General features: G+C 46.1%; 1 protein-coding gene across 1 annotated transcript; it reads right to left on the bottom strand.

Moving 5' to 3' along the window:
* Positions 1 to 295: 295 nt before the first annotated feature.
* Positions 296 to 6,433, bottom strand: Spata3 (spermatogenesis associated 3). The gene is made up of 3 exons (XM_035438853.1): positions 6,130 to 6,433; positions 2,418 to 2,592; positions 296 to 401 (listed from the first exon to the last, which is right to left on the bottom strand). Exons 1-3 carry the CDS (start codon positions 6,431 to 6,433, stop codon positions 296 to 298), a joined length of 585 nt encoding a protein of 194 aa, XP_035294744.1.
* Between the last annotated feature and the right edge of the window lie 18,323 nt (positions 6,434 to 24,756).

The raw sequence follows: 24,756 nt of genomic DNA, 5'->3' as shown, positions 1-24,756 counted from the left end.
GCAACCTCTACCCCACCCATCCTACTTTTTCCCATCTGGGACTAGGGAAGCCATAGCAAGTCAGGGGTGCAAGTGAAGAGGAAGGGGCTTTGTCATGATGTTTCTGATAAAAGGTCTCCAGAGAGGCCCGAGAGAGCCATGACAGCCCATCTTGAGGCAGGAATGAGTCGCCTGGATCATGAGCTTTCCCTGACAGGCTGAAGGCCTTGTTCGCCTTGAGATATCGCTATCTAGAGAGGGACAAAGCGAGCCTCCTACCTGCTGGACCGGGGCCTGGGGTCCAGTTCACAAGGATTCAGCGATGAAGTAGGCAGCTCCCAGGGCCCCCAGAGCCACAGCAACAGTTCCGAGAGCCTGAAGCACGTGAGTTACGGGGAGTGCAGTGTTTCCTTGAAGGCTTTCTACAAAGCAAAGCAGAGAGGGGGGTTTGGGGAGAAAGGTTTAGTGTCTGTGTACTGGAAGGAGACAGTGGTACTTACAGGGGGGTCCTCTCCTGATCTTCCTCCTACAGAAAGGAAAGGGTACCCTAATGGATGCCCCCACCCTTTACAACAAAGTTTCCAACAAGACCCCTGGGAGGGTGGGTTGGCCTAGGCCCAATGCCGAGAGGGTTACCAGGGTACCAGGGTGGTCCAGACCATGATGTGCCAGGCCACGTACCAGACACCTCCCACTCAATATCCTCCTTAAGCTTCACAACAGCTCTCTGAGGCATTTCAGAGATTTTTAGATATCAGAAAATTACATATTAGTTACAGCCACTACAAAGACTGGGGCAGCAAGTGAGTGTAGTAGTAAATGCAAGGAAGGCATTCAGAAAACACAGTATCCAGTTTGATAGAAAGCTGACTAAAGTAGGGATTCTTGTACAACATGAATGTCTATTTTAAATCCTCTGAGAAGGTAAAGATTTTGGAAGCAGGGGCTCCCATGGGAAAATTAGTAAAAACCACGCATCTTGCCCTGGCCATGGGATCCATACCTCTCTTTCCCTTGCTTTCCTAAGTCTGAACCTTGGTTTGGTTTTTCCAACAGCTTAAAACACCCTTCCTCTTCATCTTAAGCTGCAGAGGACCCTAGGATGCTTTTGGAGTTGGCTCATACACTGGGCACACAATGCTGTAGCCCCTGACATGCTGCCTTAGTCTGAAACTTCCAGAAGCCCTCCTGTACCCAGCACTACCTGATTTGTGTAGAGGTTTCTATCTGCATGCATCTTAGCTAGCTTCCCCGGCTGAACATGTTGGAAGGTGAAGATCTTGTTTAGGGTCCCTCACAGTACCTAGCATCCTACCAGAGCAGGCTTTGATTTTTCACCCATGGCAACCAACAGCACCACCTGGCAGCAGATGAATGAGCACATTGTGTGGGTGAGTGGTGGGCAGGCTCTTCCAGGAAGGGATTGACTAGATGGTATCTCTGACTCCAGGCATGTTCTGTTCCCCAGAGCAGCCCTGTATCTGTGTGCGTGTGTGTGCCCGCGCGCGCGTGTGTGAGCGTGCATTGATGTGTGTGTGCATGTGTGTGTGTGTGTGTGTGTGTGTGTGTGTGTGTGTGTGTGTGTGTGTGTTTCATTCTCTTTGCAAGAGAGGGAGCTGGAAAGGATCAGGAGAGGAGAAGGATGGGATAGTGGGCCACCCTCCTGATGTAGGCTATGAGACCCCCAAGTGGGAGGACCTCTTCCATGGGTTTTTGTGAGGTCTTTGAGTACAGTGGGGCTGCTCATTTGTAAAGGGCCCTCTCCTAGCCCCAACATATAACCCAGAAGCCCTGCAAGTACGAGGACATCTTCAATCCGTTCTTAACATGGATAGGGGCGTTGCACGAGCGACAGTGGCTATATGACATTTCTTCTGGTGTCTTTGTGGAAGAGGAACAGGAGGGCAAAGATTGGGTGATGCTATAATGGAGAAGGGGGCTGCCAATAACAGACCAGTATGGAACATATGGCCCTTGTAGATACTCATGATAACAAATGGGATACTCTGAATGGGGCAGGTTTTGCTAGTATTAGCAGAAGGGGCCTATAAGTTATGATCAGGCTTATCAGTGAGTTCCAGGGATAATTCACATAGTTTAGTAAGTAGATGCTCTCTGTGCATGACATGAATTTTTTAAAAAAGGAAGTGAATGGACAACCAATGTTTAATCACAAAGCTTCCAGATGCCTGGAGTTTATAATGGGCTGGGGAGAGGGTGCTGCCAGAATTGAGGGCTTTGGTGGAAAAGAGAAAAGGTTCCACAAGAGCCTGCCCTCCAAAACAGAATTGGTTATTTAGAAGGGAAGGCTTTCCTTTGGAAAGACCTGTGGGTTTTGGAGAAATTTATTATACACAATTGCTAACAAGGTCTGAGGACAGAGCCTGGCCCTGGAAACTATACCCTCAAGGCTTTAACCCTCCCACTTGCTGCGGAACCTGTAGAAGGTGAGAAGGTTTGGGAATCCTCTCCCTGGCGCGCCTTGCCAGTCCCGAGGCAGAAGAACATCGAAGATTCGGCTGTGGCACAGCCCTAGACGTCGCCAGCAAGTGGAGCTGCCGGGGCAGGCCGCACAGGAGCAGGAGCCTGGAGCCACATAGGTCAGAGGCACTGCTGGACAGAGAACGAGAGAGATCAGGGCTGCACCTGGCTCCTGGGGGTGGGACACAGTCTTGAGGACAATTCTAGAAGTAACCCGCAGCAGCGTCCGTGTTAGCAAAGGAAACCTTAGGCTTTTTAAAGACACTGTCAAAGATGTAAGAGTGAAAGACAAGAAGGCAGCTTTCCTGTGGCGCCACCCCTTCTTGAACACAAGCAGGGACTAGCTGCTTGGAAGGATAGGTTGGTTCTAGACTGGTGTTACTTGGGAAGAATTACAGCAATGAAAAGGTGACTTGCAGAGTGCTTCCTGTCATTATCCACATCTGACTGTGACAGCAATCCTGTGACACAGAATGCTGCTGGCTTCATTTTTCAGACAAGGGATTCGAGGCTCCAAGAATATATCAAGTACATTACAGAAGTGGACCTCAGCTCAAGATCCCTAACCTTTTTTTTTTTTTTTTCAAGACAGGGTTTCTCTATGTAGTCATGACTGTCTCAGAACTCGCTCTGTAGAGACAGAACTGGCCTCAGAAATCCTGCCTTTGACTCCAGAGTGCTGGGATTAAAGGTGTGCACCAACACTGCCCAGCAAGAGCTTTAACTTTTTAAGTCAGTGGAAATCCTTCCTGCAGAACTGGTAGGAAGTGAAGCAAGTAGGTGATGGCGATACCCATGAGAGGCTGCTGCCACGTTCCATGTATGTAGTGAGTACCAGTTCATCCCAAAGACAAACATCCCAGTTTCAGTTCTCAGAACCAGCTCCCTAATACTATCATTTCTGTGTTCTTCTGGGACCTGACTTAGCAGAACCAAGAGATGGTATCCTTTGTTTCTGGGCAAGCCTTTTTTTGATAATTCTGGCTGGGTTTGACAAGGGCTCCAGTCCTAAGTGTCAGAAAGCTGGTTTGTCAACTTGCATGCTCCGTACACTTCCTGCTTAGACTATCTACAGAACACGTGAATTTTTTTTTTTTTTTTTTTTTTTTTTTTTTTTTTTGGAACAGGGGAAGCAAGGATTCCACAAACAGCACTTTTTTTTCAGCTTAAAAAATTGAAATTGAGATATAATTCTCAAAGTCCTAACATTTACTATTAGTGTGCTAGGTAGCTTTAGTATGTTTGTGAAGTTGTGTGACCATCACAACTATAGCTTTGGGACACTTTCATCTCCTGATGAAGAAACTGTACCCCATCATCAGACACCCTCATTTCCCTCTTTCCTATCCCTGGCAATAGACTATTCTGGGCATTTTTCAAATGAAATCATTTATGTTAACTCTTGAGGGGATTAGCTTCTTCAATCAGACTAATATTTTTAAAGTTCATCTGTGTTGTAGCTATCCTCAATGAATGATGCCGTTTTTCTTGACAAGTAGTGTTTCATTGTATTCTGATTAATTTATACCACATTTAGCTTATCCATTCCTCATTTAGAGGACATTAGGTTGTTTCCAGCTTTTAGTTATTATGAAGTGCTATTAGGATGTTCACTAGTATTGATTTGAGCCATAATATTTTGCATTAAGAAGGCTTGGTTTTAGAAAGCGACATTATATATTTATGAGTCTTCAGCCCCTATTTCCAACTTTCCTTCCTGCTCTTCCTCAGATGGGGAAGATTCCTTGAGAAGCAACAAGAGGTGTCCACTATAATGTCAATGAAGGTGATGGTGAATTTCAACTCAACTGGATTAGAAAATGCCAAGATAATCTGTAAAGAACATCTCTGGCTGCATCTATTAAGGTGTTTCTGAAGAAAAATTAGATCCGTGGAAGTTCTGATCTAAGGAATGGGTTAATCCCTTTCCTGGATTCTCCATGTGGCATTATTGAGCATTGGTAAAAGGTAGGAGATGGAGCCTAGCAGGAAGACATACTAGGGCTATGTCTTTGCAGGCTACAATTGTCCTTCCTGTATTCCCTTTCTCCACTTCCTGGCTGCTTCTTGCCATGATGCATAGATAGTCTTAAAACTGTGAGCCAGTGTGAATAATTCATCCTCTTTCAGTTAATTAAGACATTAGGTCACAGTGGTGAGAAAGTTAAAAAACACAGTGGTCCAGGAACATATCTTGCTTTGCCCCTTCAATGCCCCACTGTCTTCTAAGCAACCACATCAAGACTTAAAAGATCTGGTACAGGCCAGTTTGTTTGGAGGCTATCATTCAGAAATGTTGGTCTCCATGGTTGATATTCACATTATACACAACCACCACATGTCAAGGACAGGCTTGTGCTTAGTCACAGAGGCAACAGTATCCTGGCAATTCCTTGGATTTAGAGCTCTCATTTGTTGTGTCCTTTGTTTTCTACTCAGACTGTCCTAGGATTGCTGTGGCTGAGTGTGTGGACTGCTCAAGGACACATACAAAGCACCTGGTCTTGGCTCAAGGGAAGGTCAGAGAAAGATGTCCTCCTCCTTGAGAGACTAGTTGGCTTCTTGGAATTGGAAGGTCTTCTTTGGTTAAGGACAAGGATTCAGGAATCAGAATAGACCGAAGACCCCCTTTCAACAGTACCAATGGCTGCTCTGGGGTGTGTTGGCTAGTTCGAACCCTGGTTTCCTCATCAATAAAATGGACAGTACCTCCCCTGTAGTACTGTCAGATAAGAAGATTAACTTAGATGGTTGAGCTTGAGTGCTAGGTACCGAAAGAATGGCCAGTGATCAGTTTGGTTGGCTATTTCCATTGTCCTTAGCAGTCTGAAGCATCCCATTTCCCAAATTATTATTGTTCAAAGTTTTACCTCTCATTGGCTGTCCAAGAAGATGGGGATCACTTTTTGACAGACAGCTATTTAATTTTAGACAGAGCTGATGGCTACATGGTGTTATTTTTGTTGTTTGTTTTAGGCATTGAGCAGATCCTTTTCTAGTGTCTTCTGTGGGAAAGGTTGACAACGTAGAGAACAGAAATACAGGATGCTTATCTGGAGCACATATACTAACAATTGTAACATTTTCTGTAGTTTATCTGAAGTTAGAATTTAGCGGCGAATCCTGAATTTCGACTATCATCTCTGTGGGCCCAAGGTCAGACCTCTTGGGACAAAATGGAGGAAAAAAACAAAAACAAAAACAAAAACAAAAACAAAAACAAAAACAAAAACACAACTCTCCTCCCATCTTCCACCTGACAAACCGAAAGGCCCAGTTCTCTCAAAAACTGTCACACAGCCACCCCCCACCCCCATCACCCTGGTCTGGTCTATCTTCTTTGGAATGGTCAGGCCTCTCTTGAGAACAGCCAGATTAGAAAAAAATAGTCATAAGGCATATGACTGCCTCACTTCTTCTAGAACGTATTTGCTTTTAATTTCTAAACAGTTGCTAAATGACTCCTAATGCTAGATTCTCACCATACAGCCAAGTTAAATGTTACTATGAATTCATGGCTGTTTCCAATAAGACCTGAGATGTATGGAATGACAAAACCCAGGCTCCAGGTAACACATTAATCGTACACCATCATCATACAAGAACCCGCTTCTGGTGGCTCTGGGACCCTATCAACAAGGGTCCTGCTTAACCAGGAAGCCTGCCCACCTGGTTTCCTGCATGGAGAGGATGCTTTGTGGTCAGGCTTTAAAGGTAGCACCAGGCATGGAGTTGAGACGCGATGATCCGCTACTGGGAGAACGTGGGCTGTATGATGTTGCGGTATAACCTGAGGGTTAACTTGCTGTGATGGGGTGGACTCCTGGTACGACTGTGGCTGCGGCGGCGAGATAGGCTCTGGACATGATGGGGTTTCTGAGCTTTGCCGCTGGGAGGAGTCCGAACTAGCCTGCGGCGAAATGGACTCCCTGCGGCGCCTGGAATCAGACTTTTTCTTTTTGACCTTCTTCATGGTGGTCCTTCTTGACTAACACCGTGGAGCTACATGGAGCTGTGAATTTCCTGGCTCCCTCCCTAGGGAGGCGGTCTCGCTTATGGGGTTTGGCTCTGGTCTTTGACTACAGCAAGGTCCCACAGACAAGAGTCATCCATACCTCCTGTGAGGTCACAAAAGCCAGGGTGGATCCCATGGCTAGGGCTCTGGCACCGTCTTTGCTGGAGCATCTTTCCTCTTCCAGGGCTTCCTGCTGGAACAGACAGGGGGCAGCAGCTGCCCTATTCCTTCAGGGCCTGATTAAGCCAGTCTCTGGGCCTGTGACAACTGGATCCCCTTGATTCTGTGACCAGAGCACCCGTTTCAGGCACCTTTCCACTGCGTGTTCCTGGGTCCGTGTGAGCTATCTTTTATTCGAAGATATCCTGGATGGGACTCTCAGCTCTGTTACTGGTTTCCACATGTCTATCCCCAAACACAAACATCTATGGTCGCCATATATTTAGTAAGTTTTAGGGAACTTTCCTGAAGATTTGGCTTCTTTCAGCATTTTACCTCCTACGCCCACTGCCTCTGTTACGTCTGAAATGCCCCCCCCCCATGGGCGGGGACCGTGTTCCTGTGTGTGTCTGAACTTTTATATGAACCCTTGAATTTGACCAACAATTCTACCTTAAGCCAGCTCTCAGAAACAGACTAATTTCTCAAATTCATTACATTGGTGAAACTGACTTACTACCTCCCAAGACACTGGTTGGGTCAAATAGACTATGAATCTTCCTTAAAAAATCAACAATGTGATTTTCATTTTAGGATGGAAGAGTGAAAGGAATTTTGAAAATACAGCCTAAATGTCACACACTGCAACAGAAAAAAGTGCTCCCAGCAAGAGACAGAACTTCCTCCATGATCTAGGTAAGCTGTGTAGATAAGTGACTTGCCCTACCCGAAGTCCCACAGCTGTTTGGGTAAAAGGAGGACACAACGCAAAGTCAGGAGAGAACTAGCAAGCCAAAAATGTCCCATAGCAGCCCCACACAAAGGCCAGACCAATTGTCAACAGTGAAATGAGAGAGAGGGTCTATTTCCAGGCTTCTAGAGTCAGCAAAGACTACCAATTATATTACTACTACTAATTATTATTCTGCTGAAAAGGATACTGAGGTTCAGAGAAGTTAAATTACATACATAAATACCTCCTCACCCCCAGCTGATTGTCAGCACACTCAGGACTAAATTCCAATTAAGAGTTCTTTTTCTTTGTGACTCCAGCAGGAAGTAGGGAATCAGATTATACAGGCTTTGAAATTAATGAATTGAAAGAAAATAAAGTTCCTTGCATGGGAAGATTGAAGAAAAGTATGAAGAAGAGCAAGTTTAAAGCTCGGATCAGTGACACTGGGGCATGTTTGGTTTATTTGGACTAAGGGGGTTGAGTCGGCAGGTGAACCTACAAGAAACTGGTAGTTTCCTGAGGGCAAAGACAGTGGACCAACTGAGGGATGCCATCCGAATCAGAGAGACTGAAAGTCTGAATAGTGCTCATCTTGGCTAAATTGCCTTTTTAGTCATTGAAAGACACTGATGGAGGAGCTTAACCTGGTTTAAGCCAGTATCTCAATCAGCCCTGATAGATGATGTCTCCTGGGGGAGGCTGTGCTGTGTGTCATAGGAAGCTCTGCAGCCTCTCTGGCCTTGACTAGCCAGCACCCCATCATGGTAACTAAAAGCATCTCTAGATGTAACTAAATATCCCCAGAGCTTTGAGGAGTTGGTAGCAGTGTTCCTGGTTGAAACAACTGTCAGGTGGGGACAGGGACATGTATGGGTAGAATGTCCTAATAGCCACGAAATAGCTACTCCCATTTCACCCAAAGAGAGGGCACAGGGCACAGGGGGATAGATGACAGGATCCAGACTGAGGAGTGTTTCTACCATTAAGAAGAAAACACGTGGTTTGGAAGCTGGGAGAAGTCTTCACCAGAGTTCCCTGCGGAGAGCCACTCCTCTACAAGGCAGTCATAGTGGGCTTGCCTTGTTCAAGCTTTGTCTTACGTTTTCATTCCCCACGCCCTAGATCTGGGCAAGGAAAGCCAGCAGGTTTTATGCAAGCTGTCTGAATTGAAAGAGAGTGAAAGGAATAGAACAGCTCTAGGCAGAGTTGGGGAACTTTCCCTATTAAGAGGCTGTGCCAAAGATGGACTAGGATTTCTGCAGTCCCCTGTGAGAGTCACAATTGACTGTGTGAAACAATCCATGTGAAACACAGCCATGCTAGGGGTTATTTAGGAAAAGAACAAGTTTAAAAAGTTGGGGGATAGGCAGTGAGGTTGCAAGGTCTTGAGAGTGATCTTACCCTGCCCCATCTACTGTCACTGGGGCTCTGGTCTTTCAGTGCGCTCTGGACATTAGAAGGAGTATCTCGTCATTATCCTGAAGCTAGCCTCTCTTGCTGAACCTGGCATCGAGCAATCCTTCATCCTTGCATGTCATGTGGGAGAGTGGTCTAAAGAGGAGGAGCTTGGTCACTAGCTGAAGGGTGGGCAGAGCCCCTGTAATGGGGCATCGAGGTTCCTGCCTCAGAACACTGATCTCTATGCTGTCCCTGAAAGGGGCTTCTGGAAACAGGAAGTGCTGGAAGCTCATGTTAAGAATCAACTGGTCGGGCTGGAGAGATAGCTCAGGGGTTAAGAGCACTGAATGCTCTTTCCCTAGTTCAATTCCCAGCAACCACATGGTGGCTCACAACCATCTGTTATCAGATCTGGTGCCCTCTTCTGGTGTGCAGATATATATGGAGGCAGAATGTTGTATACATAATAAATAAATAAATAAATAATCTTAAAAAAATAAAAGAATCAACTGGTCAAGGACCCTAGGCCACAAACTAGTCCCCAGGGCCATAAGGAGGGCATTAGGGGCTTTGAGCAAAATTGCAGTGTTAAACCAGTTAACTCTTCCTTAAGTCCCAACCTTAGAGGGCTGCTGTGAAGCCTGCAGATGAAGGCCCTTCTTTACATGGTGACTGGCTCACAATAGGCTGTTTTCATTGACATTTTTATCCCCTGGAGGAGTAATAGGAGATAGTCCACTAAAGAACCTGAGAAGGGCACCTGTCAGTGCATTTGGAGAGGAGGGGTAGGCTCCTGTAGGTCCTACACACCCCATCAGGACGTTATAAAAGATGTGGGCAGGGAAGATGGGGAGAAGAGTTTACCCTCTGGGTTAACTTGAACACTTTCAAATTGTTCCAGCCCGCACATCTTGGGAAAAGGACGCCGGTTTATTACCCATTCAAATTGTACCCCAAACTTCTAGAGGTGTCAACCCAGAGCAGTGAGGTCAGGGATTTGCCCACTTCTCAGGGGAACAATAGTCCCAGTCTCCACCCTCGAGCCCCTCACCATCCGTCTGGGTCTGGCGATCCACTAGGGGGACCATGTGCCCTTGGCTGGTAGCGCGATGGACCTGCAGGGCACCCTGGGGTCGGCTGGGACAGAACACTGCTGTGTGCACCTCGACCTCTGGGTTCTCTGAAGCGAAGACGCTGCAGAGCAGGTTCTCCAGACAGAGGCGCGCCTCTGCTTCCTCATCCGGCCGCGGCTGCACCAGGATCCCGACGATGGCGGCGGGCGGGCGACGGTCCTGGACGCGCACCTGCTGCAGGAGCAGCTGTAACCGCGGCAGCTGCGTGCCCAGCGCCGATGCATGGCACAGCACCAGGAGCAGCTGCTTGCCGGGCTCCGAAGTTAGCTGGGCGATCTGAGCCGAGCTGCAGGACCCGTGTAGCGTTTGAGGCCCCTCGTGATCCGACGACTCCTTTTCCTCCAGATCTAAGAGCTGCCACTTTGGCTTCTCTGGGCTCTCCGGGCTCTCCGGCTTCTCCGGGCTCTCCGGCTTCTCCGGGCTCTCCGGGTTCTCCGTCTTCTCTGGGCAATCCGGCGTCTCTGGGTTCTCAGGCCTCTCCGGGTTCTCAGACTTCTCCGGGTTCTCAGACGTCTCCGGGTTCTCAGACTTCACCGGGTTCTTTGCGCCTCGCTTGGACTTGGCGGCCGGGGCTTCAGGGCTCTCAGCCAAGCAATCGCTGGTGCGCTTGAGTCCCCTCCTGGCGACGAAGAAACTACTTTGGCTGTCTGTTGCTTGACTGCAGGTGGGCTCAGCATCCAGATCCTTCGGAGGCTGCCCCAGGACGCTCTGCAGGGTGGCGTAGGTCTCATCCTGTTTCAAGAACTCTCTTATTAGCAACACCCGACCGCGGCCCGAAATAGTATGACTCCCGGTCTCCTGCTGAGCCCCGACCTTCTTCTTTCGGGCCCTTGAGGACTTCTTCCCAGGCCTATGTTCCATGTCGGTCCGGCTTCCTTGCCCCAGTGGGCTGGGGCCTCCGTTGTCCAAATGAAAAACTGCCTTTTCATGGAGCATGTCACAATACCCCGCCTCCTGCTTCAGGCAGCCAAGACCCTCTATCCCACTATTCCTTGAGAATCTTCCAACACAGGGAAACTTATGTTGGATGCTAGGCTAACACAGGATGACCTTGGGAGCGTGTGTGTGTGTGTGTGTGTGTGTGTGTGTGTGTGTGTGTGTGTGTGTGTGTGTGTGGTGTGTGTGTGTGTGTGTGTGTGTGTGTGTGTGTGTGTGTGTGTGTGTGTGTGTGTGTGTGTGTGTGTGTGTGTGTGTGTGTGTGTGTGTGTGTGTGTGTGTGTGTGTGTGTGTGTGTGTGTGTGTGTGTGTGTGTGTGTGTGTGTGTGTGTGTGTGTGTGTGTGTGTGTGTGTGTGTGTGTGTGTGTGTGTGTGTGTGTGTGTGTGTGGTGTGTGTGTGTGTGTGTGTGTGTGTGTGTGTGTGTGTGTGTGTGTGTGTGTGTGTGTGTGTGTGTGTGTATGTGTGGTGTGTGTGTGTGTGTGTGTGTGTGTGTGTGTGTGTGTGTATGTGTGTGTTGAATTCAAAAGGCACATCAGGTCAACTTCAACTGGAGCTGTCAGAGGTTCCTTATATAGTTCTGTCATGGGGCACTCCCCTTCATCAGCCCATGGCACACTGAAACCACAGTGTAGCATTGAGACAGAGAGGTGGAGACTCTGTGAGACCTTTGGGAGGTAGGCAGAAGATCAGATGAGAGTCAGCTGGCCCCTAGGAGTCTCAGGCTCTATCCTTTAGGGGGAGAAGGAGACTTTGGCAAGAAGTGGCATTAAAGACAAGGGCTCCATCACATCAGCAAGTGTTAAATAGTGAATATTGGATTTAATGGTTGGGACCTTTAAACTCTGTGGTTGCATTTAAGTTGATGTAACAGAGAGATCCAAAAACATAGGGTTTAGTAATAATATTCCTTTATTCTAATGTCAGTGATGTATAGACCCTTTGCCGTACTCAACAGTGGACTTTTTCCTGCCTTTAAGGCTGCTGGCCCAGGGCTCCATAGCTCCTGGTTAGCAGAAGAACTGTAAGGAAAGGAGAGGTAGGCTTCATTTTGGCTCAAGACTTGAAAGGTGGATGCATCACTTCCATTCATCTTTTATGAGCAACCCAGGCTGGGAAATAGGGCCTCCATTTGACTGGTTAAGCACCAATCTCAACCTTGGGAGCGAGAGGTCTGGACCATATTTGGGGCACTTGCCTGGTACCTGGTGGGCATATTAGGTATCCCATGTGACATTTAACTTGAGAAAGAATTGTCTTTAACTAAAAACATTGTATTTGTGTGTGTGTGTGGTGTGTGTGTGTGTGTGTGTGTGTGTGTGTGTGTGTGTGTGTGAGTTTACCCATTCATCTTCATGTGCACCATACATGAGCAGCACTTGTGAAGTCCAGCAGAGGATACTGGATCCCCTGGAACTAGTTACAGGTGGTTGTGAACTGCTGGGTGTAGCTGGGAATTGAACCTGGGTCCTCTGTAAGAGCAGCCAGTGCTATTAACTGCGGAACCATCTCTCCAACCTCAAGAAAGGATTTTCTGATACTTTTGAACTAAAGAAAATTGAGTGTTGTTATTGTTAATTTTTATTTCAGAATTATTTTAAGCAACAATGATATGCTTGGCTATATTTAAAAAACAAAAGAAATTTGGTTTATGTTTTTGTTTTGTTTGGACCAGTATCTCAGGGGGATGCCACCTGCCATATTGTGAGGACATTTTGTGGCCCCATGGAGAGGTCCACATGGCAAGAGACTGGGGCCTCCTACCAGCAGCTATTGAAGGCACCATCTTGGAAGTGTTCAGCCCCAGTCAATCTTTGATGGGGGAAGTGCTTCTGTGTATGTGTTTGTCTTACTGGATGATAAATAAAGTACTGTTTGGCCAATGAGGCAGCAATTTAGGCAGGACTAGGAGTCCAGGAGGATTCTGGGAAATGTAGTAAGAGGTGGTGATCCAGGCAGGAAGTGACATAGCTGGGAGACTCATATTTAAGCAAGGGCATCCAATAAGTCTTATAAAATGTATAGATTTATGATAATTAAGACTGAGCCAACAGATGAGAATCCTCGTCATTGGCCAAGCAGCATTTGTACCTAATACAAGTCTCTGTGCATTAATTTGGGCCCTAACTCGGTGGGCAGAACTCAGGTGGCTGGCAGAGACCACCCACGTGGCCGAAGGGCTCTGGTGGCTTTTGGCAGAAAGATTTATTGTAACAAATCTTTTTTTGCTTTTGTTTTTGAGACAGGGTTTCTCTGTGGCTTTGGAGGCTGTCCTGGAACTAGCTCTTGTAGACCAGGATGGTCTTGAACTCAGAGATCTGCCTGCCTCTGCCTCCTGAGTGCTGGGATTAAAGGTGTGTGCCACCAACACCCGGCTGCCCCAGTTAATCTTAAAGAACTGGAGCCTTCATATGTATCTTGTCTGCAACTTTGGGAAAGACTCCAACTAGAAGCACTCGCTTGAAGCTGTGCTATAGTTTCTGAACCCCAGATGCTGGCTGAGATGACATTGGTTTAGCTCATTAAGTTTTGAAGTAATTATAATTATACCTAACAATGGATAGCTAATACAATTACTATTCCTAATCTATAATAATTATTGTAAGAACTCAATTTTATAAGCATACAGCCTGTCAGAGTTTCCATCATTGCCATAGTTCTGTGGTAGGCAATCTGTTGACCCCTCACAAATGTCCCCATTCTAACCTATGATGAATATGTTAGGTCACACAAGGAAGGGGATTAAACATCACAAATGGTTTTAAAACACTATCTGGATGGGCAGTGGTGGCCCACGCCTTTAATCCCAGTACCCAGGAGGCAGAGGCAGGTGGATCTCTGTGAGTTCAAGACCAGCCTGTTCTACAGAGTGGGTTCCAGGACAGCCAAGGCTACACAGAGAAACCCCATCTCAAAAAAAAAAAATTCAACGAAAAATTATTCTGAATTTCCCAGGTGAGTCTATTCTAATCCTAAAGGAAACAAGACCATAGAGAAAAGTCAGAGCACTGGCTTTGAAGATCAAATGGAGAGTCTAAGGACTGGGGTTAGTCTTTAGAAGCTGGGAAAGGAAAGGAAGTGGATTCTCTCCAGCCTAGAGAGGACTGCAGCTCAGAGTTAAGTTCACCACCATAACTGGAAGATGGCAAAGAAGCACTGGTTCAAGCCAGTGTGATTGCGGTGTACCATAAGAAGGGACTACAAAATCATATAGCCAGAAAATAGTGGCACGAGGAGTTGAGTTCAGTATGTCTGGCCCAAAGGCCTCTTTCTCTCCACAGAATCCCCAAGCTCTCACTTTTATTCCATACCCCTATGCCCAAATATTTTCCAGGGTTTATTTTTTTATATTTTTGTATCATTAAAATTTTTTATGCGTGTCACGTATAAGTCTTTTGATCACATCCCATAAAAATATGATGGAGATCCTGATAGGCATGAGTTTTCTGAACATGTGGAGGTTGTCATCTATTGAGGGAATAGACAGACTAAACCCATAATGATCTCCACGGCTACCATTCTACTGTGTCACAATTAAAAAGCTTAACTGAGTAGTTTCAGGCAGGAAGACAGAGCCAGAGACTGAGGAGTCCCAGGGAAGAGGATAGACCCCCCAGTTTGAGTCCTGAGATTGAGGCATTAGATCGAGGAAAGCTCCACCTGTGCTTATTTGTGTTGTAGAATTGAGGCTGGTGTGTCCCCAGGAGTGTTGCAGCCAGAAGCATGGGCATCCCTGGAGGTTAAGCCAGGGAAGGAACAGAACAGACTCTTGGGCTGGGGATAAAAGAAGGGCTTGGGAGACTACAGTCTCCAGATATCTAAAAGTCCAGGTCATTAAAAAATAGTTTGCCTTATGAGTACCACTGTTTTCTTCATTAAAAACCTCCATATATGGAAAGGGAAAACTATGTTGAGTTGTCAGACTTAGCAAATACACAAAAAGTCACCAAAATCTGAATTTTAAAACAGTTATAAATAATTCCCCTATGCAGTTTTGTTACAATAAATCTTTCTGCCAAAAGCCACCTAAGCCCCACTGCCATGTGTGAGCTTTACGCCAGCCACCTGCCCGAGTTAGGCCCAAATGAATACACAGAAACTTGTATTAGGTACAATGCTGCTTGGCCAATGACTAGGATTCTCATCTGTTATCTCAGTCTTAATTATCATAAATCTATATATTTTATAAGACTTATCGGACGCCTTATTGGCGTCCCTCCTTGCTGGTGGATCACATCCTGCAGCTGGAGGAGGCGAAGGGGAAAGAGGCCCTTCCTGTTTCTCCTTCGCTTAAATATGAGTCTCCTTGCTATGTCACTTCCTTCCTGGATCACCACTTCTCTACTACATTTCCCAGAATCCTCTTTGACTCCTAGTCCCGTCTAACTTGCTGTCTCATTGGCCAAACAGTATTTTATTTAACAATCAATAAGATAAACATACACAGTACATTCCCCATCACAGTTTATTCCTCATGAACCTTATATCCAAATTTATCTGGATGCCCTGGATCTTTATTTGGCAAGTTGATAAGGGATTTTCTGTTTGCCTGTGTTTTGAAGAAATTAACGTATGGTACTTTAATTTTTAGAACTTTAAGTATATATAATACCGAAATTGTACATATTTTTCAGATAATATGAAGCCCATAATTTTTAAAAAAGAGAAGGGCCCTCGAGTTCTGTCTTGCATAGGAAGAATTATGTCCTCTGCTCAGTTAGGGACTCTAAAAGCCTTGCATGCATTCTGGCCCTGTACTGGACTCTGTCAAGAGAAATCGCTACCACCAGGGGGCGCTGCGTGGCTGCAGGTTAGAGGACCAGAGGCACTGTCACCTGCTCTTTGATGTAGGTGGCCCTGGGGATTCCCCAGGGGCAGGACAGAAGCCGGAAGAGCTGTGTGCAAAGCTGGAGCTCTCTTCAAAGTTTCTCCTGCTCTGTTTTCCTTTTCAAAGCCTCAGGATCTTTGTGGCTGGAGGAGTGCCCAGCACTGGAACCAAGGGATTAGGCCATTGCCGCAGCGGGCGTCCCTTCCTTCATTGTTCCTTTCTCAGTTTGATTCCTCTTGGGGATCCAGCTCCAGTCCTGGAAATCTCAACCCACAGCTGACTCCAAAGATTGAAGGGGTGGTGATTGTTGTCTTCTGGGAGGCGAGAGGGGAGCGAGACAAGATAGAACGGAGAGAGCCACAGAGTGGGTATAGAAGGACAAAGACATTGCTATGCAGCTTGATTTTGTGCCCATCCATACCCTTGGCCTAGTGTGTCCTAAGAAAGAGATGTTCAGTGAATGCTTTTTAATTCATCCAAGACATGGAGGTCTCCCAGTTCACAGCGATTATCCTCCTATCTTAGGGAAGTGACGCCTGCAGAGAGGGAGAGGCCAGGCGTTGGCTGGGAGATCCATTCCTACCCCCAGTCACAGACTACAACCCTGGGCTTCTTGTGAGGGCTGTGAGGATTGTGGGGGGTGAGGTTGGAGGTGCAGCGGGAGGTGGGAGGATGAGGGGTTGGGATATTATGGTATAGATCCAAAAAGAATCCTTATGACTGGGAGGACAGTGGGCCAAGGAAGAGCCCTGCTCTTAGGGCTGTTAGAATCAGAGAAGAGCCTCAGTCTGGAAGCAGGGAAGACACAAAGGCAAAGAAATGATTTAGCTCTGTGTTAATTTTTCACCCATAATTCCTTTTGTGGAAAGGGATTGAGTGGTCTCTGAATAAATCCCTTGGAATAGTAAGACCATAAGTGTAGACATCAATTCCTGTTCCTACTCTTAACCCAGAGACTTGCACCCAGCACCTGCCCTGCTCTGTGGTCACAAAGGGCTTCCCCTATGTTTTTGAGAGGCTGGGCCCACCTTGGCTTATTCACAAACATGACATGAATTTCCCACAGTGTGGGAAAGCTAACTACAAAATCTGGGTGTGGGGAAGGAAAAGAGAAAAATCTCTTTAGCCTATTTCTTTCTTGCCACTTTCCACCCATACTCAAACCAGACCTTCTCTGGAGCATGGCAGTGTTGGCTTCTTTGGTTTACAGGATGATTTGGGCCACAGGCATTTTAGCTTTGTGTACTGACTTTTGTGACTCTCAATTCCCCACTTCTAGGCATCAAGGATGGAATGGGTCCAAAGCTGCTGTGCAAAATCCATCACATGATAGCTTAGGATTCATTGCCAAAGGATCATTAGCATAAGATGAGTGCAAGTAATACCAATGCCAGAAGCCATGAGTTCTATGACAGGGGAGACATTCCGGTTCTGGGCTAATGAGCAAAGAATTTAAGTGCAGGGGGTGTGGGAACAGCCATTGAAGAGAGGACCATTTGCATAGATGGAGTCCACCAGCATTTCCCAGAATGCCTTTTGTTTTCTACAGTGGTGAGAACTTGCGGCAGGGATGGGTTTCTCAGTATAGTTCCAGAATGAGTGGTCTTTGCCACAAGATGCTGTCACCAAGTCAGAAAGCAAGTGAGTTTAACCACTGCCTCCCATCCCTGATGGTTTGTTAACAAAGTCTCAAGTCCAAATTATAATTCATGGGAAGGAGACCTTATCTGGAAACAGGGTCTGTGCAAATATCCGAAGGACCTAGAGAGGAAATTATTGATAGGACCTCTCTCTGGATGAACCCCCTATCCAATGAGATATGTCCTTCTAAAAGTGTTCAGAGGAGACACACAGAGCAAGAGATGGAGGCAGAGGCAGGGATTAGAATGTTACAGTTGCAAACCAAGGTCATCAGAAGCCATCCACTGGAAGAGGCAAGACCAGGCTGCTCTCTTGTCCCTGAAAGGAGTGTGGCACTGCTGACTCCTCCATTTTGAGGGTCTGGTCTTCAGAGTTGAAAGCTTTTGTTGTTTTAAGTTACCAGTTTGTAACTTGTGTTTCAGGATTCTCAGGGAGTGGGTACATCATCTGCTTATGTTGTATAGTTCCTGAGGCACTTGCTCCACACCCCCAGACCTTTCTTCCATGTGTGCCCTGTTTTGTCACTCCTTTGAGGTACCTGCCTGGAAGAGAGACTTCATCCTAGTGATTCATTTTCCGTACAACACATTCTTTGTTGTTTTTTGTTTGTTTGTTTGTTTGTTTTGTTTTGTTTTTCGAGGCAGGGTTTCTCTGTGGCTTTGGAGGCTGTCCTGGAACTTGCTCTGTAGACCAGGCTGGACTCGAGCTCACAGAGATCCACTTGCCTCTGCCTCCCAAGGGCTGGGATTAAAGGCCGCCTGGCTGTACAACACATTCTTGCATTTCTTAGTAATAAGATTGGTGGTTGGAGGGAGGATTGCATTCTTCAGCATTGACCCTAGGATTTCTTCTCCTTGGTCAAATATGAGTGGGATGAACTTGAACTTTTGCAGAGCTGACAGACACCTTTGGACTAGCAAATTCACAAAGATTTGTGTCTGGGTGTATATGTACACACACACACACACACACACACACACACACACACACACACACACACACGCTTTTAGCAGAGAGCCAGCAGAACCCTGTCATAGCCAGAAATCATCACCAATCTTGCCAGAATTGCCTTACAACCAGGAAGAATTTGGCCAGGAAGAATTTGCAATTGAGATAATACTGAGTATATCTTCCCGAGTAGAGCAGTCATTTCTTTTTTTTTTTAAAGATTTTATTTATTTATTATGTATACAGTTATCTGCATGCATGCTTGCACACAGAAGAAGGCACCAGATCTCATTACAGATGGTTGTGAGCCACCATGTGGTTGCTGGGAATTGAACTCAGGTCCTCTGGAAGAGCAGTCAGTGCTCTTAACCTCTGAGGCATCTCTCCAGCGCCGAGCTTTAAGAGGATCCTTTAAGAGGATCCAGACAGGTTCCTGGGGGCTGGAGAGATGGCTCAGTGGCTAAGAGTACCAGCTGTTCTTCCAGAGGTCCTGGGTTCAATTCCCAGCATGTGTGTGGCAGCTCACAACCATCTATAATTGTAGTCCCCATGAATTCCAATTTCCTCTTCTGGTGTGCAGATATACATGCAGACAAAACACCCATACATATAAATTAATAAATCTTAAAAAAAAAACCACCAAAAAGCACAAGTCCTTGCCATACATAGCTTTTGTGGCCATCAATCCGTGAACAGTTCACACACCCATAGTGAAGTGTGGGCTTCTCCAGTATGTATTCAGTGGCCTGCATAGACATCTGTCCCTGCCCCCCTTCTCTACATACTTCTTCTAATGAAGGTTACCACCACCTGGTCTGAGAAATCTGAGAGTATCCCTTGATAGTCTACTTATTTCCCAAATCTACCTAACACACACACACACACACACCCACACACACACCTGGAGGTTATATCCCTGCTTGTATTCATTTTTTTCTTGCTGTGACAAGGCTGGGATACTTATTAAATAAAGTAAGTTTATTTATTTCATAATTCTGTATATTCCAGGGTGCAGCACCAGCATGTACTTGCTCTGGTGAGGGCCCTCTGGCTACATCACAACATGGCTGACGGCATCACCTTGGACTCCCGCACAAGAGGGAGCAGTCACATGTTGAGGTAGAGAAATTCAGAAGCCATGCCTTACTCTCTGATGATAATTCACTCTTGCAGGACTTAACCAGGACCCTTCAAGAACTGTATGAAATCCTCCTAAGGCTGGCTCTCCCATGATCTACCTTCCACAAGACCCTGCCTATTAAAGGCTTCCAACACACCCAAAAATCATATCCAAACCAGAGCACTGCTTGTCACCCAAATGTCAGTTCAGATGGCTCCTCCCATCACTACCTCTGATAGGCCCTCCTTTCCTCTCTCCGTTGTGTTGCTTGTCACATTTGCTCTGTGAAGGCAGAGACCCTGGTCACTTGTTCAACTATAGTCTCACCAATGCTTCAAACTGCCTGGACATTGTTGCTGCTGCAGGAGGAATGCTGGTCATATAGTTAAATAAATAGGTGAATGAATGTTATTTTAATTTTTAAAGCATAGTGCCTGTGTGCCACAGTGCACACATGGAGGCCAGAGGACAACTTTGCAGAGTCCGATCTCTCCTTCCACCTTTATGTGAGTTCCAGGATTGAACTCAAGTCACCAGGCTCACATAGCATGTGCCTTTCCCCAGTTAGCATCTCCTCAGCCCTAGGTGCCATTTGGAGCCACAATGGTGGTACCAAGTGGAGGCTTCCTTTGCTGAGGCCAGGAGCCACATAGGAACAGGTGTTCTAGACAAGAGCACTGGGCTGGGACCCACCAGAGGCTTCAGAGGCCCAGAACCAGGTCGTGGTGCAGAGGTTCCCACCACACATCCTCTGGGCATGGGAATCTCTCCTTCCCTCTATGCTGTCTGCCAGGGGTGTTTTCTATTTCTCTAAACATGCACAGTGCTGCCAGACAGTGGTGGCCCACGGCTTTAATTACACCACTTGGGAGGCAGAGAGGGTAGATCTCTATGAGTTCATGGTCAGTCTGGTCTACAAAGTGAGTCCCAGGACAGCCAGGGCAGTTACATAGAGAAATCCTGTCTTGAAAACCAAACCAAACCAAAACAAAACAAAATAAATAGATCTTGTACAGTGCATGCAGGGCTCAGTGTCCACATGGATTAGGGATTTTGCAAAGTGCTGAATTGAAGGTAGGGGTGGGAAGAGGCTCAAGGAAGTTGAAGGAAGGGAAGACTTTAATCTTTTCAGGACAACTTCCAAAAAGGAGAATCAGCCTGCTGTCATTGAGAGAGCCAGTCTAACCTCTGTAGTGGCAAGTGTCTTGGGGTCTGGCTGCTAGCTCTATGATAGCATTCTCTGTGTGCTTTGCCATCCTCCCCTTGCTCCACGCTTCCAGTTTTAAAAATCCAAGCCTGTAGATTTGAAGAAGAGTACAAGGACTTCCTAATCCTTCAGTTGTTAATATATTACCCCCCCATCCTTTCTCCCTCTCCAAATACTTTTATTTTGCTGAACAATTTGCAAGCAAACTGCTGACATCTTGATACCTCCCGTTCAAATATATCAACATCTCCAAATAAGGTCATCCTGCCATGAAACCACAACACTGTGATCGAAGCCATAGCAGCACACAGCACCCCATCTGCATTGGAGGCTCTGCAGACTTCCCCCAGATGTCTTTTACAGCTGGATTTTGTTTTTTAAACCCTGCCCAGGATGCGATCAAGATTCATGTGTGATGTTCAGTCATTAGGTCTTTAATCTAAAGTAGATCTTTCCTTGTCTTTCTTGTTTTTGTGACATTGCCTTTTGGGAAGAGTCTATGATAGTTGTAGACATGTCTTCATTAACATAGTTATTAGTGCAGAATTTGGGCTCAATATTTGGGGCATCTATGTATGATTCATTCATGGTACCAGATTGACATCAAATAATGTCAGATATGCTGCTGGTAGGAACCTGATCATCAAACCTCGCTCCATTCTTGTTTGTAATCAATAATTTGTGGGATCCTCACATGGTGAGAGGGTCGGTGGGTTGCCAGGTTCACCCTGTAACTGATGATGCCTGTCTGCAGAAAATTCTGGGGTCTACAGCATGGTGCTTTAAAGTTTTCATTCCTGTTACATCTAGCTGGTGATTTTGTTTCTGCAAGAATTCCAATGTAAAAGAATAATAAGGGAGCTGGGGGAATGGCTTGGTGGCTAAGATCACTTGCTGCTTTTGCAGAGGACCTGGGGTTAGTGCCAGGTGATTTGATCTCATCTTGCCTCTGAGAGTATCAGGCATGTGTTTAGTGCCTGGCTACCCTTGCTCATTCTGATGTTCTGACTGTCCCACCTTTGTGCAGCCTGAAGTCAGCTTCTGAATCAGTTTGACAAGATCACTTTTATGTTTGAGTCCTATTTGCTTTCTGATCAGACATGGTATAACACGATAAATAAAAGACCCAGAGACAGATCTTACCTCTACCCAGCTGAAATGGTAGTCCTGTCTCCACAAATCCTCAGAGGCAAAAGGCTCTGAATTCCTGTCTCCCCCTCCTTATATTCCTTATATTCCACCCAGCCATATCATTCCTGTCTCTACCTCCTTAGTGCTGGGATTAAAGGCATGTGATCCCAAGTGCTGAGATCACCTTTGTGTGAGCTGTTTGTTTTAGGACTGGATCAACTTCATGTAGTCAGTGTGGCCTCGAACTAACAGAGATCCAGCTACCTCTTAACCCTGAGTCCTGGGATTAAGGGTGTGTACCACTTAGCTCTATGGATGCTGAGATTAAAGGGGTGCATCACCACTGCCTGATCTCTATGGCTTGAGACTGGCTTTGCTTTCAGAATCCTCAGGCAAGCTTTAATAATTATTAACAATATATCACCACAACATGGTATTCTAGACTCTAGCCCCAACCTACAATCAACCACTGCTTCAAGGAGCCCTAGTTTCTGTAGCAGTAAAGAGTATAAGACTTCATAGCCCCCTTGCCGTGGTGACTGGCTTGTCAGAGCTGCTGTGCCCTTCAGTGGACAATACTCTGAAACAATTCTGTTTCTAATCATAAGTTCAAACTGGTCTCTCCATTTCAAATGTAACATTGTTGGGCTTTTCTTTAACTTTTACTTATTTTATTTCTAGTGTCCTTTATTCTTTTCCAGTAAAGAACATATGTGTGCGTTTGTTCTACACTATATCGTGCAGAAAGGAGTTTCAGAATGATAAGTCCAGTATCAGTAAATCTACTAGATAGCAGATATTCTCAGAACAAACCCATTGTGTGTAATCAGAGTACTTCAATTGGTTCCAGACTTTGTGTGATTTTCAGTTCAATATAATATCAGATTGGTTTGTGTCTGTTTTCATTACTCCATCCTTTCACACCTCAGTTTTAGCTTTTGAATATGCTGAACATATATACAGTTCTGAAATGAAATCGAGACAAGGCATACGAGCCTCGTCGCCCTGCCTTCCCTCCCACTGCTACAGTTTCTCTCTCTTCACATAATCCACACACCTACACACTCTGATTTTTCTTTTTTCAATATCAAGTTCAGTGTTTGCTCCTTTGCTTCTTACTCTAAACTTTTTTATCCACTGACAGCTCCCTTATTTCCTTTCCTTCTTGCATTAGAAGACTTTTCCTTCGTGTGGAGTGCTTCTTTTTGGGTGGTTTCTGTGAACTCAACCGAGGCTGGGCAGGCATGCCTTGCTGCTGGGCTATGTGGAATATGGAGCTCCTTCTGGATCCTGTACATCCTCCCCCTCCCGGCATGCCGAGGAGTATGAGTGGGAGTGAGGTCATCCTGCAGCCCACCCCTCCTGCCTGTCTGCTAGGGCAACCACAGCTTTGGAGGTATCTTTTGGGGGCAGAGATTTTGGCACTGGCAGATTATAAAATGCTTCAAACAGAGAGCTGATTTCTGTGTCATCTGCTCACATGCTTTTAGCCTGCATGTGGCAACTCACACCTGAAATCCCAGCACTTGGAAAACTGAGGCAGGAGGATCAGAAGCTCAAAGCAATTTCTGGCTACATGGTGAGAACATAGCTCAAAGAAAACAACGGGGTGCATGGAACCGGAGACTGGAGTCATGGCTTAGCAGTTAGGAGTGATCATTGCTCTTGTAGTGAGTTCTGTTCCCAGAACCTACACAGTGGTTCACAACCCTCTAGAACTCCAACTCCAGAGGATCTGACACCCTCTTCTGATCCAGGTACACATGTGGTGCACAGACATACATACAGGCAAAATACCCATACACATAAAACAAAACATATACATATATATATATTAAAAAGAAAGTATATGCTCTTTAAAAACTGAGGCAAAATTCATGCAAAATAAAATGCATTGGTTTGATCACTTTCAAGTATACCTTCAGTAACTTTTAGGACACTCACTAGGTTGTGTACGTATTACCCACAGGGAAACCTTCCCAATAATCGATCCCTTCCCATTTCCCTTTTCTCAGCCCCGGCAGCCATGGAACTGCTTCCTGTCTGTGGCTTTGCCCATTCGGTTGCTTCATGTATACAGAATTGTACAATACAGATCCTTTTGTGGCTGGCTTCTCTTCAAGATTTATTCATTCCCAGCACTGTTCAGTGCTGGTTTCCTTTTTAGGATTAAACATCTGTCATATGGGTGTTCTGTAGCCTGTTTGTCCATCTGCCAACTGATGGACATCTGGGCAGCTTCCACAGTTTAGTCTGGTCTCGTGAAGAGTGCTGCTCAGATGCAAATCTGTTTGAATGCGCATACCCCACTCCTTGAGCATGTTCCCAGCAATGCCCATACCCCACTCTTTGCTCATAAGAATGAGTAGCTGGATTTTATGGTAACTGTTTACACACGTTTTCTTTTGGGGAACGCCAGAGAGCAAAGCTCGAGCCTTGCACACGGGAAGCATGTGTTTTAGCATGTTCTCCTAGCAGAACTGTTGCCTCACCAGTCACAACATTTTACTCCAGCAGCAGCCAGTGTATGAGTACTGCAGTTTCTCCACCTGGTCATTAACATTTTCTCTTCAAGATTAGGTCGCTCCGTATAGACGAGGCTTTCCTGGAATATTGAATCCTCCCGACTCTATCTTTTGGAGCTGGCTTGCTTGCCTGCCTGCCCTCTTTTCTTTCTTTCTTCCTTCCTCCTCCCCCTCCTTCCCATTTGACTGTAGCCATCTTAGTGGGGATGAAGTGACCAAAACCTCTTTCAGCACAGGCTGGAGATGCCATCCTTCCCTCACCCCGTTTGGCTTCTGAGGCTCTAGTGAAACTTCCAGTCCCCTGCAAAAGAGATTGTCATTGTTCTACCACCTTGGCTACTAGAGGAGCTTGTAACTACAGGCTGGAATCCTGTTATGCTCTAAGTGTGGTTTTGGCTGACTGCAGAACCCCAGCATTGCATAGCCCCACTCATCTGTTATGGAGTGTTGAGACACAGAGGTAAGAGGGTAGGTATTGTTGATCAAAGTGAGGGGTGTGAAGTAGTCATGGAGACTGGTGA

The sequence above is a fragment of the Cricetulus griseus genome, chromosome 2, assembly GCF_003668045.3.
Source record: "Cricetulus griseus strain 17A/GY chromosome 2, alternate assembly CriGri-PICRH-1.0, whole genome shotgun sequence".
NCBI classification, from domain to species: domain Eukaryota; kingdom Metazoa; phylum Chordata; class Mammalia; order Rodentia; family Cricetidae; genus Cricetulus; species Cricetulus griseus.
The sequence above is the reverse complement of the archived record's forward strand: the minus strand, read 5'-3'. Positions and strand labels throughout refer to the sequence as shown.

Bases quoted from the DNA above. Each gene is read 5' to 3' on its own strand.
- Spata3 (XM_035438853.1), bottom strand. From the start codon at position 6,433: ATGAAGAAGGTCAAAAAGAAAAAGTCTGATTCCAGGCGCCGCAGGGAG. The intron at 2,593-6,129 runs GTGGGCAGGCTT...TTCTCTGTCCAG, and splicing joins CTCTCCATGCAGGAAACCAG to CAGTGCCTCTGACCTATGTG. The intron at 402-2,417 runs GTTCCGCAGCAA...TTTGCTTTGTAG, and splicing joins AACCTTCTCACCTTCTACAG to AAAGCCTTCAAGGAAACACT.